The sequence below is a fragment of the Uloborus diversus genome, chromosome 1, assembly GCF_026930045.1.
Source record: "Uloborus diversus isolate 005 chromosome 1, Udiv.v.3.1, whole genome shotgun sequence".
NCBI lineage: Eukaryota > Metazoa > Arthropoda > Arachnida > Araneae > Uloboridae > Uloborus > Uloborus diversus.
In genome coordinates this window covers 137,582,299-137,598,043 of record NC_072731.1, presented here as the reverse complement: position 1 = coordinate 137,598,043, position 15,745 = coordinate 137,582,299, and the positions used below count along the sequence as shown (strand labels likewise).

General features: G+C 33.1%; 1 protein-coding gene across 1 annotated transcript in view; it reads right to left on the bottom strand.

Moving 5' to 3' along the window:
* LOC129235267 (DNA excision repair protein ERCC-6-like) overlaps positions 1-15,745 on the bottom strand; it is a 206,350-nt gene that overhangs the window by 120,853 nt on the left and 69,752 nt on the right. The window contains exon 8 of the mRNA XM_054868983.1: positions 15,358-15,483. Within this exon, the coding sequence (XP_054724958.1) occupies positions 15,358-15,483 (126 nt within the window). The remainder of the gene's footprint in view (positions 1-15,357; positions 15,484-15,745) is intronic.

Sequence of the window (15,745 nt, the reverse complement as noted above, 5' to 3'; positions counted from 1 at the left end):
TTTAACATAATCCTCCGATAATAATTAGCGGAGATATCAATTAAAAACTATAACTTATGATAATGAGATTTCGACAAAATTCCTAATTTTGGAAAGCTTTAATCCATTCAAATTATTACTCAGTGCTTTAACCCAACTTTCCTTAACAATGCTTTAAATAAAAATTGTAGCAGTAAGAAAATTATTGAAAAGAAAGATAAGTTGCCTTTTTTTCTCGAATATGAAGAAATAAAATTTGGCTTTTGTTTTGAGGCATTTCCTGTAATGGGGGGATATAAAATGTTTAGTTTTTGGTTATTTTTCCACAATCTGCCTCAAAATTTTACTGATTTTTTGTTTTTATTTATTTTTATTATTTTTATTTATTTATTTTATTTATATATATTTTTTAAGCAATTACAATTGCTTATTATTCTCACTTGATTGTTTTTGGCATGCTATCATTTTATTTTCCCACCGCCACCCTCCGCACCATCACCGTCGACCGGCTCCTCACGATGCTGCTCCTATAGCGAAAGCCGTCTCCAGGTTGCATCCATGCTCTACACACACGCACATACATACACAACTACACACACATACATACACAACTACACACACATATACATACACAACTACACAAACACATACATACACAACTACACATACATACACAACTACACATACATACACAACTACACACACACATACATACACAACTACACACACACATACATACACAACTACACAGACACATACATACACAACTACACAGACACATACATACACAACTACACACACATACACACACACAAACACATACATACACAACTACACACACATACACACACACACAAACACATACAGACACCTACACATACACACGCACGCACCCACACACATGGGCCTACACAAAACACACACGCTCGTGATTGCAAAAAACATAATTTGAATTCAAGATGCCAAAAAAAATTTTTTTTTTTTTGTTCATGCCTAATTGTTGAACATGCATCACTTGACGTAACTTATATTTTCAAGGTAGACTGTGCAAAGCCGGACGATGCAGCTAGTATTGCCTAATCCTTGGAGCTGATGATGATGATGACAAATAAAATTACAAATTAGTAACTAGACCAAGGTTTTTCAAAGTGGTCGATACTGAACATTGGGGGTCTATGAAGCACAAGGGGCTATGGGAATGGATGAGTCTTTTGGGTCAGTAAGGGATTGATAAAAATGCAGCAACAATAACAAAGAAAAACTAGCAAATTAGTTAACAGAAACTTCAGGGGTGTCCACCTGGGGGATGGGGGAGGGCATGGCACAGTCTCATAAGTTTTTTAAACCTTTTTATGCTCACTTAGTAAGCAATCAATAATTTATTTTCAAAAATTAATAAGCAGCCACATTTTTAAAAAAAATTCAGATTTTTAAAATATTTTTTTCTGAACAAGCACTATAATTACCTTTATGAATCTGTATTCATTTGCTTAACCCATTAACGCCCACTGTCCTCGCTTGAGGACAGAAAATAAATCATTAGTTAATAGCTTTATAACTAACTTAAAACCGTAATTTCATTTTTCTGAGGGTAGATGAAAGCACTATAGATATCTATTCCAGTTCCACATTTTTGCGGTTAGTTTTTAGTGTTATTATTTAGAACGCCATTTTTCGATTTTCTAATGCTACATGTGCCTGTTCTTTTTGAATTTTTACACTGAAAATTATCAAGGTAAATTTTAATATTATTTATAGTTGCCTTCCTTTAGAGTTGTATGGAACATATAAAATATAATTAAATCTTTTCCCTCTAATTTTTTGGTTTATATATTGCATAACATATCGCTGTCCTCAATTGAGGACGCTGGGTGTTGAAGACAAAATCAGAAGAATTTTTCCAACACTAATTATTCTTCTTTGTTTGGAGGTTTTAAGCACATATTTGCATTCTGTTTAGATTTAAAACACCTTAGACATCAAAAATAAGTTTTCTTTTTATTTTCAAATTGTTATCCCAATTACTCGCGAATATTATAAAATAGTTTGCCTCGTAAATTTCTTACAATTGAAGAAGCTCATGAATATTTGTTCTCAGAACAAATTGAAGTAGACATAATTTCAATTCCCCCTGAAGTTGATGAGCTCACAGATGAAGAGGATATTGATGATGAAGGCACAAATCTACCGGAAATATCCGATATCACTAGTACTGTGGAAATTGAAATCTTTACTAATATTATAAAGAGAGAGAACGAATTTTTGTGTGTTTATATGTTCCAGGTAATCTCCGGAACCACTGCACCTACTTGAAAAATTCTTTTACTGTATGAAAGGTGCATTCTCACTGAGTAACATAGGCTATAATTCGAAAAAAATCCGATAAATAGTTCTTTTTTTATTCCAATTTAGGCCCAAATTTCACGTAAATTGCCTATTATTGGCTATTAAAGGGGTGAAAAATTACTTGCACATATTAATATTATATATCGTTGAAAAGGGTAGAATTTTCCGCGTTCTAAGCAATTTGTTTCGATGCTCTAACTTCATTACGACGGGAGTAATTTCCGTTTTTAGCTGGAACTTTTTTAGGCTTAGCTGAAATTTAGGCACTGCTTTCTTCATTAAATCTATCAATAAAAAGTGAAGGAATTGTCCCACATTTTTCTTTTTGAAATCATTGAAAAAATCGACATTTTTTACTCCAGAAATATCTCGACCCATGGTCGAAATTATTAGCTTCTATCTTCAAAGGAAAAAAAGTTACAAGCGTTTTTAAATCAATTTCGAAATATGTCATTTTGATTCAGTTTGTCAACTATTTTATTATCACGTTTCCACGGCTACACTTTTTGAATCCGTTGTTTATTTATTTGAGGTTTTATTTCATGTTTCCATGGTTACGCTTTCAAAATCCATCTTTCGCATTTTAATTTCTTAAAAGTATTTTAATGTTGTCAATGTTTGGAAGGGTAATTTTGCATGGTGGTTTTTTTTTTTTTCCTTTTAATTAAGCCTGATTGTTGAATATATGTCACTCGACGCAATTTTTATTCTCAAGATAGACCGGGCAAAGTCGGGAAACGCAGCTCTTAATATGTAAAGATGTGAAAGCTACTGTTAATGTGATCATATACCTTTTTGTTTATTTGGCGAAACATTTATTATTGCCAAAGAAAAAAAATCCGCTTCACTCACAAAAGGACTGGCTTCCGGTAGCGTGGTCGCTTGGCGCGTTAGGCCCTGAGCAATTCAATCTAGGATTATTGTTTTAAGGCAACCGTTAATGAAATTCATTGTTTTGGCGATTTGTTTTGAAATAAAAGAAACTTTTGATTTATTTACATCCGAGTGAAATGTACGACATTTTCTTTTTTTCTGACCATGATTTTTGAATGGTCCACGGCATGTTTTTTTTTCCGTTAGACGGATGGATTATGATAGCCTGTTTGCTGGGCAAGTTTGGCGATAAACAATAGAGTTATGGAATTATTTTTACATTTGAAATTTGATTTTGATGTCTTTTTTTGTTTATTTGGCGAAATATTTTATATTGCAGTAAAAAGCGCTTCACTCGCTAAATAGAGTTTTAAAGCAAATGTAAAAATAATTTAATCATTTGACGAAAAGTTTTAAATTCCAAAAAAGCTTAAATAGGTTTTTTTTTTGAAAAGGTGAGTACGCATTTTACACAAAGAAAAATGATCATTTCACATCAGAGGGGGAGGGAGCGTCAATTTTTTTTTATTCAACGGACCTCCATTAAATTTTTAGCACGGGCATCGCTGTGCGGGTACTGCTAGTTGCTGATAAAGACGACAGTCACGTAGAAGAGAACTATGGCATGCCTCCACCAACCAAAAAAAAAAAAAAATGCAAGGAACAGCAAGGAAAAGAAAAAAAAGTTAATTGGATAAAAAGTCAACCACAGTACACAAAATTGAAAGATGAAATAAAAGCAAATGAATTTTTAGGGGACGACACAGACATATGGCAACTAAGAGTGTTAGAAACATTTGAAAAATTTTTTACTCCAGAAGTTTATGACCTCATTCTAAGGGAAACCTGTAGGTATGCTGCTGAAGTAAAAAATATTCCGAACTATGCTCTATCTAAAAATTATTTGATGGTATTTACAGGATTTTTAATATTTTCTGGATACCACGTACTGCCTAGTGAAAGAGACTACTGGTCGGACCATGAGGACTTGGGGATTGACTTAGTAAAAAAAGCATGAGCCGTAATTCTTACACAAAATTGAAGTCCCTAATACATTTCAATGACAATAGAAAAGCAAAAGAAAACAGAACAGACCAACAGACAGATCCTTCAAAATTAGGCCTTTACTAGATTTGTTGAATAAAAATTTTCAACAATGGGGAGTTTTTCAAACTCATTTATCTATAGAAGAAATGATTGTTCGCTATTATGGCCATAATTCTTTGAAGCAATATATGAAGGGTAAGTCCATTAGGTTTGGATGCAAGCTTTGGGCTTATATATATATATATATATATATATATTAGTGTGGTCCTTATTTATATGGGAAAAAAAATTTCGGAATTCAACAAGTGACGCCCCCTAGTTTTGTGACACTATAATAAAAAGTAATCGGTGCAAAATTTGAACTTGATCGGTCAATAATAACACGTGCCCCTAGGCCGTTGAACTTTAACACTTTTGATAATTTTCTCACAAATCTTCGAGTTTTTACTTCAGACCCCGTACCTTGTTTCTCCTATGTTTGCATTATATTTTTACAGCGAGGTAGCGCTAAATTTAATCTTTTTATTTACTTCATATTGTCTAAAGATTTTACATTGAATAAGAATGAAACAGTGCTATAGAAACTTTACCTTAATCGTACGCTTTTCTCAATGTATATCAATCGTGTGCATTTTTCCCCCGATAGTCTTGGACTGTCTGTAAAATACTAAATTGCTTTTGTGACTCATATTTGGTAAATTGATTGTGAAATTCTTCGATTAATCGTGCTCCTCTTTCAGTTGTATCATTCACAACTTTCAGCATTTTAACGATATATCTTCCCTTTAAATAGCTTCCTTCATTTTGCGATGAATCAGGATCAAATAGGAAAACATCTTTTGGTGTTTGTAACCAGAGGTGTAGGAACTTTATAGAAGTAGGGGGAGCTGGGACACATTATGAGAAGTGTCTGGTATGTAAGGGGCAGAAGCAGTGGCCCCTTAAAATAATTGGTGGGGATGGGACTTTTTTTTTCTACATATGAAATTAGCTTCGAAGCTTCCATCTCTTTTTTATCTTGTATCAATTGTTTGTGGAGAGAATGAGGTGATAAAACTTCTGGTTTTGAAAGAAGGTCAGTCAATACTCAATGATGAGCACGTAGAAATAGATGAGTTTCGGGGATCCTCTCCCGGAAATTTTTCAGAATTCTTGTTCTAAAAACGAATTTTTAGGCGATCTTTGGTAATGTTGAGGGGAGAAAAGTTTTGAATAACTTCCCTGAAAATTTTTCGAAATTAATGTCTTAAAAACGCGATTGTATACCATATTTGTTGACTTTAGTGAAAATACGACTCGAAGGATTGTCCTCGATCGATTTTTCGAATCGATTTACATCTCCAGCCCAATATTTCGATTTTGAAGACTTGAACGTAATTGTAGACAACCTTCAATAATGTCAGAGGAAAAGACTGTACTAGGGCTCTACTTTGGAAACTTTTAAACTTGAAGTCCTACTAGAGAGCGTTTTTCAATGGTGTTATCAAAAAAGGTTCAGAGGTTCTTTCTCGTTAATTTTTTCGAAATTGTAATCGCTAAAACACGCGACTGTGGATCATATTTGTTGGCGTTAGGGGCCCAGCAATTTTTTTTTAATTGAAATCTCAAAAACGGAACATTACATAATCTCCCATGTTGTTGGATGGCAAGATATAAAGGGACTCTCTTCCGGTGATTTTCAGGGAATCGGCGCCTTGAAAACAAAATTTGAGGTGCTCTGTAATAATTTTGGAGGAAAGGGGAGGCTTCAACAGCGTAGCATTTAGAAAAATTTCTTATTTTCTGAGAACTAGAAAAAGGCGAATAGATAAAACAGGAGGGCGGAGAAACAGAACGTTGGAAATGTGTTAAAATGAAGTGTTTGTTATATATTATATTGTTCAGATAAGTTTTTGTAAAAGTCTTTGATAGAAACTATAAAATATTAATATAATTATATTGTTGGGGGTTTTTTTTCTGCAATATTAGATGAAAAGTAACAATTTTGTCATGAAAATATATCTGTAAGTGACGAAAAAACCGTAATTTAGAAAGCAAAAAAACAAGAATAATTGTAACTTCGTAAAGTATAATCTGAGGAGTCAGATAACTTAAAATGAGATAAGTTTTTGGAAAGTTGAAATTATTTGAACAAGTACAAACAACCTTAGCAATCTTTTTTAGTTATGTCTGGAGCACCCATGCTATTCATATTTAAATGCCAAACTGACTCATCACCCCCAGCTTGCTAGACACTTAATCTTTTGTTCCAGAATTAAAAAGAAATTTGCCCAAAAATCAAAAATAGGATGTTTTTTCTAATTTGTGTGGTCTTAAAAATGTATTCTAGATGATCTTTGTTAAAGCTAGGGTGGAAAAGTGGCCTGGGAGCTTTTTCCTCGGCATTTTTCGAAATTGAAACTTGAAAAGTTTTATATTTTTTCTCTAATTACGTTAAGGAGGTTGGTGTTTTAGGGTTCTTCCTGGAAATTTTTCAAAATTGTTCTGAAAACGCAGTTTTAGACATTATTCGGAGATGTTAATTAGAGGAGAAATCCGGGGCCCCCCTTCCAGAAATTGGTCGAAAATGAACAATCTAAGAAACGCAGCTGTGTGCCATCCTTGATATCGTTATGAAGACAGGAAATTTTTCCGAATTGGAGCTCCAAAAACAATTTTATTTGACTTTTAATGATGTTAGGGGTGAGTTTTCGGGTGCTTTACCCCAGTAATTATTTGAAAGGTAAGACCTTTAAACGAAATTTAAGATTATTTTAAATTATATTGGCGGAGGTGGAGGGGTTGAAGCTCATTAATAAAATTTTCGAAACTTGGATTAAAATTCTGCTGAAAAACAAAAACCCATTAAAACGATTATTTGAACTCCCAACCTTTCCCTCATTAGCACGCTGCTTTATCCAACCAAGCCAATGTGTCTTCGCTCTCAGGTGCTATTCATTTCCAAAATTATTTGAGTGGTTTGGTTTCTCCATAATGAAATTTTCAATTTCTAGCCTTATATTTTTATCTGTTTGAAATACAAGCGTTTGCGGCCTCCGTCAATAAAAAAAAAAAAAAAAAAAATTTTGAATTTTTTGGTAGTTCAACTTATCTTAGTTTTTACACTTTCTTTTGTTTTAGATGTAATGTGTCCAGAAGATCGCGATAAAATTTTCGTTTAATTTCGCCTTTTGTATTTAAACACTTAGAATTAGCACACTAGCAGTGGTGTGACTAGTCATGACATTTTTTAATCTCGTCTTACTCTGTTTCAACTTTTTCTCTAATTAAAATGTATTTTGGTGGCACATATATTTTTCTCTACTTAATTACTATTTTCATGATGATATTTTTACAAAAAAAAAAAGAAAAAAAGAAATTTAAAAAATGCTGGCAGCCCCTATGAAGTTATGTTTATTTACGTATTCATTTTTTACTTGACTGACGCTTGTCATAGATTTGTACTAAACACTGAATACTTTCTTTTCTTTAAAAAATGTTCGAAACGTTCGTTTCAGCGTTCCTCAGAGGTAAATCATAATGCATAACCCTGCTTGGATGTTCCTAAATAATATTCAGAGATTGCATTTGCTTTCAAATTTTGCAGAAAAAACTCTTTTCGACACTTTTATTCTATTTGTTCACTTATCATTTCTATTACATGTTCTTAAAATCGTAAAGGTTTCCTTTCTGCTTTTTTTTTTTTTCCATTACTAATATGAAATTGGTGATGCCATTTCAGAAAAACTGGGCGGGGTATCAAAACCTTTCTTGGTGATGGCTCTGGTGTCCCTCCCCCCCCCCCCCCCCCCAAAAAAAAAAAATGTTTGGTTATGCTACGCCTCTGACTGGTACTGATTTTCGCAGGCCGCCGAGTAGAGTCCACTTTCCCGCATTTCGGCAATCAAGAGTGTTTAAACAATGAAAAAAAAGGTGAAGGTGAATTCAAGTGCACTGACCACTCCGTCTGCTCGCTGCTTTTGTTGCTCATTGGGTAGAAATTCCGAAATTCCCAAAAAAGGCAGATCACATTTTTGAAATCAGGTTTGAGGTAATTAATGTACGGCAAAAAGCAGCAGTGCAAGAATTTTCCGGGGGAGCTAAGCTGGTCTGAAATATTCCAGGGGAAGCTCAAGCTCCCTCAGCTCCCCCCGTTCCGAAGCCTATGTTTGTAACTTATCAAACAGTTTTATTCACTTGTAATTGATTCCATAAAGAGGAAGATCTTTACTAAGAAAATATTCCAAATCATCTACTGTTATCTGAAATTTTTTATACAGTCATCAGACACATCTTCCTATTCTGCAAACATTTTTTTGAAGTAATCTTTTCCTATCTTCAAAGTTAATTCCTTCATCCAATACGGACAAAGCTACTAGTTCATACCCTAAGTACCATAAGTGATTTAGGAATTTTTCAATCACTGCTTCTGCTGCATGTTTGTCATCATTTTGTATGCTGCAGGTTTTTAGACACTAGACTTTATATTAATTTAAAAGGCCTAGAATGGGTTGCTGCGATAAACTATATCTTCATACAACATTTAACTGTAAAGCAGCACTTACAGGCATTCTCTTCATGTAAGGTCAATTTAAATTGTTTACTAAATCTATAAATATTCAAACAATAAATTCCTTTTGCCACCCATCTGGCTCACAGATAAGCTCCAGGTTGCCGAAAACATATCGCTGTATGAGGGAGGAGTTCACCAAGAAATATTATTACACGTTATGAGAATTCTCTGTAATATTTCTTAATTCCGCTTTCTACGAATAATAATATGTCATCAAATTCTTCGTTTAGAAATTAAGTGGTATGTGCAGTTTTTGAACTTTGAAGCGCTTAAATAATGGAATATCGAGTCTAGAACTAAGAAATGTAAGAACTTCTTTAAAGACTCTCTGCAGTACGATTTCAAGTGCATGATGATAGCAATACAAATGCAATATATCACCGTTCAGCTTTTGCTCTAAAAAATTACATACACAATTTATACGGCCGGTATTGTAAGCCGCTGTATAAAACACTACAGCTTGGACAGTTAGCAATAAAGAGCAATCATCTAAGATATCATATACAACTGAAGAAATATCTCAGAAATTCTGAGTAGCTGTTCAATTTTGGGACCTGAAGCTATCATGGTAAGCCTATTGGCATTTTTTTCCAGTTACATATGGATGTAGCTTTGTATCCCAGGGAATAACTAAAAAATTTAAATTTAAATTCATGAAATCTGATTATACCTCTCGAAGATTTTCTCTTGCTCTCTTAAGGAATGTACGATTGATCATAAGGTTATTTGGATTTAAATTTACTGCATCTACATAGGCTGTTAATAAATGAACAGCATCTTTGTCCCTAATATGGCATTTGTCTAACATTGATGAAATGCGAGCAGATATCAATAGTTGTCAAGCTTTTTTGCGTTGTGGTAAACCAGATATAGAAAAAAAGTTCAACAGGTTAGGATACATTCCCATTTCGGTTTCTAAATCTGGTGAATTGCAAGAGGAATTTGATGATAATAAAGGACTATGCACTGGAATAGAAGACAGTTTAAAGTATAAATTTTTACATAATTCCGATCTGGATTTTTTTTAAATTTATATTTTAGATATGGAAAATAGAGTTTATTTTTATTATAGGGTTAATCGAGGATTTTTCAAAATTTAAATTATAAGAATGCATAAACATTTAAGTATATAACTAAAGAACAGTGAATTAAAATATAATTGTCATTACTTATATTTATAGCATGGAAACCTAGTGACCCTATATGCCACACTTATTACACACACAGAAAATTTTCTAAATCAACACCCCTAAAGCCTGGAGGAGGCAATTCGTTGTTGTCAAAAATCATTCATTAATGGCATAGGCCATTCATTAATGGCCTTTAGAAACCCTTGTGTCCATCTTGGTGGAAAAAAATGTTCCCCTGCCGCTTGGTTTGAAACGAGCGCGAATAGCGGTATGCCTGTCCCAGGGCCATTGGTGTACATGTACCCTATGTAATTTGAAAAATTTTACAGAATGAAAGTGAGAGAATGGTTGGTCTGGAAGTAGCAACATCTATTGAGGTTCAAAATTACTTTAAATATGAAACCTAGGAATATTTTTACATAAAAATGAGAAAATCCGCAATTTTTTCTTCGAAACTCAAAAAAGACCCCCTAGGGGCACGTGTTAATATTCATGGATTGACTTAAAATTTTGCATGGATCATTTATTTGTATAAAGGAACAAATTGAGGGGGCGTCGTGTAAAATATCTACAACTTCAAAAATAAGGACAAATGAAAGCATTTTTCACTTATTTGTAGTCAATAGTCATTATTTTCATATTGTTACTCGTACATTTCAATAGTTTGAATTAATTTTGCAGTTTATAATTTTTATTTAGAGTGCATTTTGTATAGCTATTTAAATATAATTTTAAGAAATTGTTTTAAAAAACTTAAAATAAGATGCAAATTGCACATTTTTACATGTTAAAACAAAGTTCATTTACTTCTACAAAGACGATTTTATGTCCGTGAACGCCCAGCGTCCTCAAATGAGGACACGTTGTAATTTTAAAATCAATTTAAAATATGTTTTGATTTCAGGTTATATACTCTCAAGAGACAATAATAAGTCAAAATTATTAGATTCGTTAAAATATATTCGGCAGAAATAATTTGGGCGTTAATGGGTTAAACATTTCATAGAATATATTCTATGAAATGTTTGATTTTTAATATAAATGAAAGCATGCTCAGTTACGTTAAAAATCAAGAAAATTCATTTACTTGTTTTGTTTAACATGCTCTAAAAATTCATAAGATGCTCATGAATGCAGGTGCTCCGACCAAGGGTGGAGGGAGGTGCAAACTGAGCCATTAAAATTTTTAGGAGGGGTGTTTTGAAGGGTATTTTTTAATTTTTGGAAAGGGGGAGGCTCTTGCTCTTACACCGGTATTCTCCACTCTGGTTAAAACTCGGATCGAGGTTTAAACCTCGAAGCTGAGAAACTACTCTATTCTCCATCCCGGTTTGGCGTTAAACTCGGTCACGGGACCTTGACGGAACGCCCACTTCCAGAGCTCGGCTTGTGACCGGAACTTCGACGGTTTAAAACTAGATTTCCTTCCCATCATTCCTTTGTGAGCAAACAAAATGGACGACGGCCGTTTGGATTATTTTGAGCGATTTGCAAATGCTAGAAACTATTGATAAAACATTCTTGATAGAAACAAAGATTAATTACAAAATTTAATCACAATTAACATTCGTTATAGGTGTTATCAAAAAGTACGGCCGAAAACATTAATGCAATGCTCAACAGAATGGTGCGAAAAAAAATTATTTTTTTTTTAAATTTCCATGTCACTGTAGCGCGAAAAAGTTGCGATTGGTAAGAAAATATTTTTTTTTCTTTTTTTGAAATCTGATTTATTTCTGCCGCACCGTTTTTTCGCATTTTAAACTTTCGCCTCAATTAACAACAAAAACGTTACAAAAGAATACTGCATGAAAAAATAACTATTTGGCGGGGGGGGATTAGATGCCACTTCTGAGAGAATATCTTAGAACACTTTTGTCCATTACAAACTATCCTTTATCAAATAATTTCTGGAACACGAAAACTTATTATTTTTTTTAATGCAGCATAACTCCAATTTTAAAATGCTGGTCAAACAATTTTTAAACCGCTAATAGTTTTTTAAACAAATTCTTCCCTGAATTATAGTTATATAACGTCACAACAGAGCTTTAATTGCTAAAATTTTGTTTTAAATTTGTGAAAAATGTGACAAAATAGCACTTACCATTATTTTTATGAGTTTGGGGAAAATGAAAAAATGGTCTGAATCAAAATAATCAGGAATGCTCAACTCGGCTGGGGGAGGAGGGGGGGGGTCATGGCGCAGAATATGCAATGAAATTTTTCGGGGGGGGGGGGGGTTCAAGGAATAATTTCTTTTTTTAGAGGGGTCATCCAATTTGGGGGGGTCTTTGTAGTGTTCGGGAGGAAGGGGTGTATCCTTGCTCTTAGGGGGGGGGGGCACCCTTGGAAAAATCAATTACTGTTCTTAAACAGTAGTACCTGTTGCAACTTTTTTACTCAGATCAATTATTGAAGTAGCAAGGTATCTTGTCCAATTGAGAGACCGAAATACATAAATCATTCCAAGACAGAAAATGATAGAATGAAGCTGAATGTTCCACAAAATTTCAATGCGCAACACAATAATATCTAAACGAATTAAAAATTTTCTTTGTTTCAAATAATTATAAATAAAACGGTTTAGGAGATTTTTAATTGCAGAAGAAATTACTATTACTAGCTTCATGAACACATTAATGTGGAAAAATATTCTCAATGGATGAAATAACATATGATTTTATGCTAGGGAATGTAAATATAGAAGCAATTAGAATGTGACTTTATTTTTGCGTACAAACACGCATATAATTACAAGATAGGGGAAGAGAAAGAGCTTTGAAAAACAAGTGATTGTAAAAATTAAGGTGTGAATGATAAACAAGGAATTTTTACATGGGCGTCCATATGCAAAATTTTAAGAGGAGGGGGGGGGGCTCAGATATTTTCCACATGTTTTAGAAGGATATTTTCCCCTGGAAACTGATTTCAGTACAGATTAGACTGAATAAAATTTAACATTTTTACTTATTCAATAATGGCTGGAAAAGAAATGTTTTTACATTTTAGCAAAGAAAAAAATACTAAAGCAAGGAAGTTCTAATTTCTAAGGGATGGGGGGGGGGGGGCTTGAGTCCCCACTTGCCCCCTCCCCATATGGGTGCCCTTGAATTTTTGGATGATAAAAATATAAAATTATTTTTTCAACTTTTAAAAAGGACTGTATTGCTGAAAAAATAAGTTCTTCACATGGAAAACTAATGCAGGGCAAAATGCAGTTTATGAATTTGTCCTGTGTCGTTTATATTAATAAGTTTATGGATTTTAAAGACAATAAATGTTAACAAATGTTTCACGAAATGGAACAAATGGAGGGGTGAGGGGATCGGGTTCTAAAGCCAATACATTGTAAAAAGTTTTTAATATTATTGTAAATTATTTTTCTTTTCTATGTTTTAAATTCTTTTCTTTCTTTCTTTCAAATGCATGCACAATATAGTAGAAAATATTAAGCTTCTATCTATATTATTCAAAAATGTTTACCTCACACACAAGAAAAAAAAACATTTATGACTGACAGATTTTCAATATTAGAAAGAGATTAATATATTAATCAGTAGCATGTCTAGAGGGGGGGAGGACAACGGTCTGCCCCGGAATTGCACCCAAAGTGGATTTCAAAGTAAAAATAAAAAAATCTTAATTATCTGAAGTTTTTCCCGATTTTTTTCTTAAATCATATTTAATCCAATAAATGCCAACAAAAACAAAGCACAATATTGCGCTTGGACGGGGCACGTTACATATGCATCTAGGGAAAATTTTACATAGAATTTATTCGTAATTAAACTCGTTTTTCAATATTCGTAATTAAACTCTTTTTTAATTGCAACTATAGTTATAACGCCAAAATAAAAATAAGTTGCTGTTTCTAAAAAATAGCACGATTTTAATATTTACATAAAACATCTTTTTGAAAGAGGGGGGAGGGGTGGAATTCGTAAATTACAGCCCGGCCCAGATGAAACCCTTGCCAAGAACGTGACTATATTATTGAATTAGTTTTCATTTCATCTTGATTAATAACAATATGAATAAAAAAACATTTAATTAATAACAAGATGAAAAAACTTTTTAAGTTTCTTTCCAGAAACATTAAAAAAATGCATTGATGTTTTTAAATTTCAAATTAAGTCTAATGAAAAAAAATTGCATGAACTATAGATCCATTTTGCTACTCCCATTTCTTATTATATGTCAATCATTCTTCAGCGCGTGAATTTACTACCACGTGGAATGCAGTCAGGTAGAAAATGTCACGTGAATCACTCTACCCAATGGTAACAGCCGTTTCTTTATACTTCAGTTAAAACTCAGCTCCCCTAAATTGTGCTTGAAATGACTTGAAGAATACGCAACGCGTTCGAAACTAGTTTTCCCTTACTTCTCGGTTTTGGGGAGCCGAGTTTCATCTCCGTGCTGTGACGGTATTGAGAATAGGGCCGTTAGGGAGGTTTCTTCAGAATTTAGAGGGGGCAGCACCATTACTCTTGGGGGCTGGGCACCATTGAAAACTTTGTATTTCATTAAAATGATCATAGATAAAATGTACAAATTTGAACTCATGCAAAAAATGAAAGAAAAGCTTTTGGGTAATTTGGAGCTATTTTTTGAAGTTTTTAAAGTAGCTTTGTCAAGGCTCACATTTCAGCAGTCTGCTGCAAGTACCATGTGATCTAATGGATAGTGTCACTTTTTTTCAGGCGACTGGGGTTCAATCTCTAGCATTGGGAGGTAGACATTATCTAAAAAAGTTCAAAATGGACTCGGCACCAATTAAAAGATGCGTCAAAATTTGAAAATTTTTACGAATCTAATATTTTTTTCTATATTACAGACATAGAAGAAAGTAATAAAAGTAACTCTTAATTATTCGGACAAACAAGTATTGCGAAAGCATAGCTGAATCTTTCATCATAATCATGCTATCAGTTTTTGGCATAAGCATAGCATACTGAAGGAAATACTATTAAAACAGGCATTTTGAGTTTAGATTCTTTGCAAGTGGCAGTCTAGAAAAAAAATTAATTAGAGAATTGAAAAATGCTATTAAAATGTTATAGAAGTTTGATAAAAAATTAATAATTTTCAAAAATTCATAAGTATAAGAAAAGTTAAGGAAAGTTTTAAGGAATTAAGGAAGACGGTGGTGCTGCAGCCCTGGTCCAAGCTGAAAAAGGAACCGGAACATCAAGGACTGTCAAGTGAGAACAATAAGCAATCGTGATTGCTCAAAAATTAAAAAACTATCAGAAATAAAGAGAATAAAATTACTATCAGGAGCATCATGGTCATAGCAACCACAGAAGTAGTTTAATTATAGTTACCTTTTATTTTGCATTGCAGCAAAGAAAATAAAATTCAATTTGGATATTATAATTTAAAAAGAATTTCAGAATACTGAAAAAAAAAGTTATAATATCATACCATTTTTTGAATTCATTTTCCCAGTTAGTCAGTAATCCTACTGGCATGATGATCAAGACATTTTTTATGAGGTCAGCATCAATCATTCCTGATAGAAAAGCAATAACTTGAAATGTTTTTCCCAATCTATAAAAAAATCAAATGAATGATTATAAAAAAAATATACATATTTTTTAATTCAAATCACCTCTAATGAAAGGAAAGAATGAAAACCATTATTTAATAGTAACAGTAACAATGAATTACTTTCCATATAATTAATTTTTATTTACCTCATTTTACTTCTGATGCAAAAAGGAACGGTGACATGTCTATGTAAGTAGGGGAAAAGGGGGTTCATGTGAACACTGGGCACAAATGAACATGGTATGTTTTACTAAAATCGCTT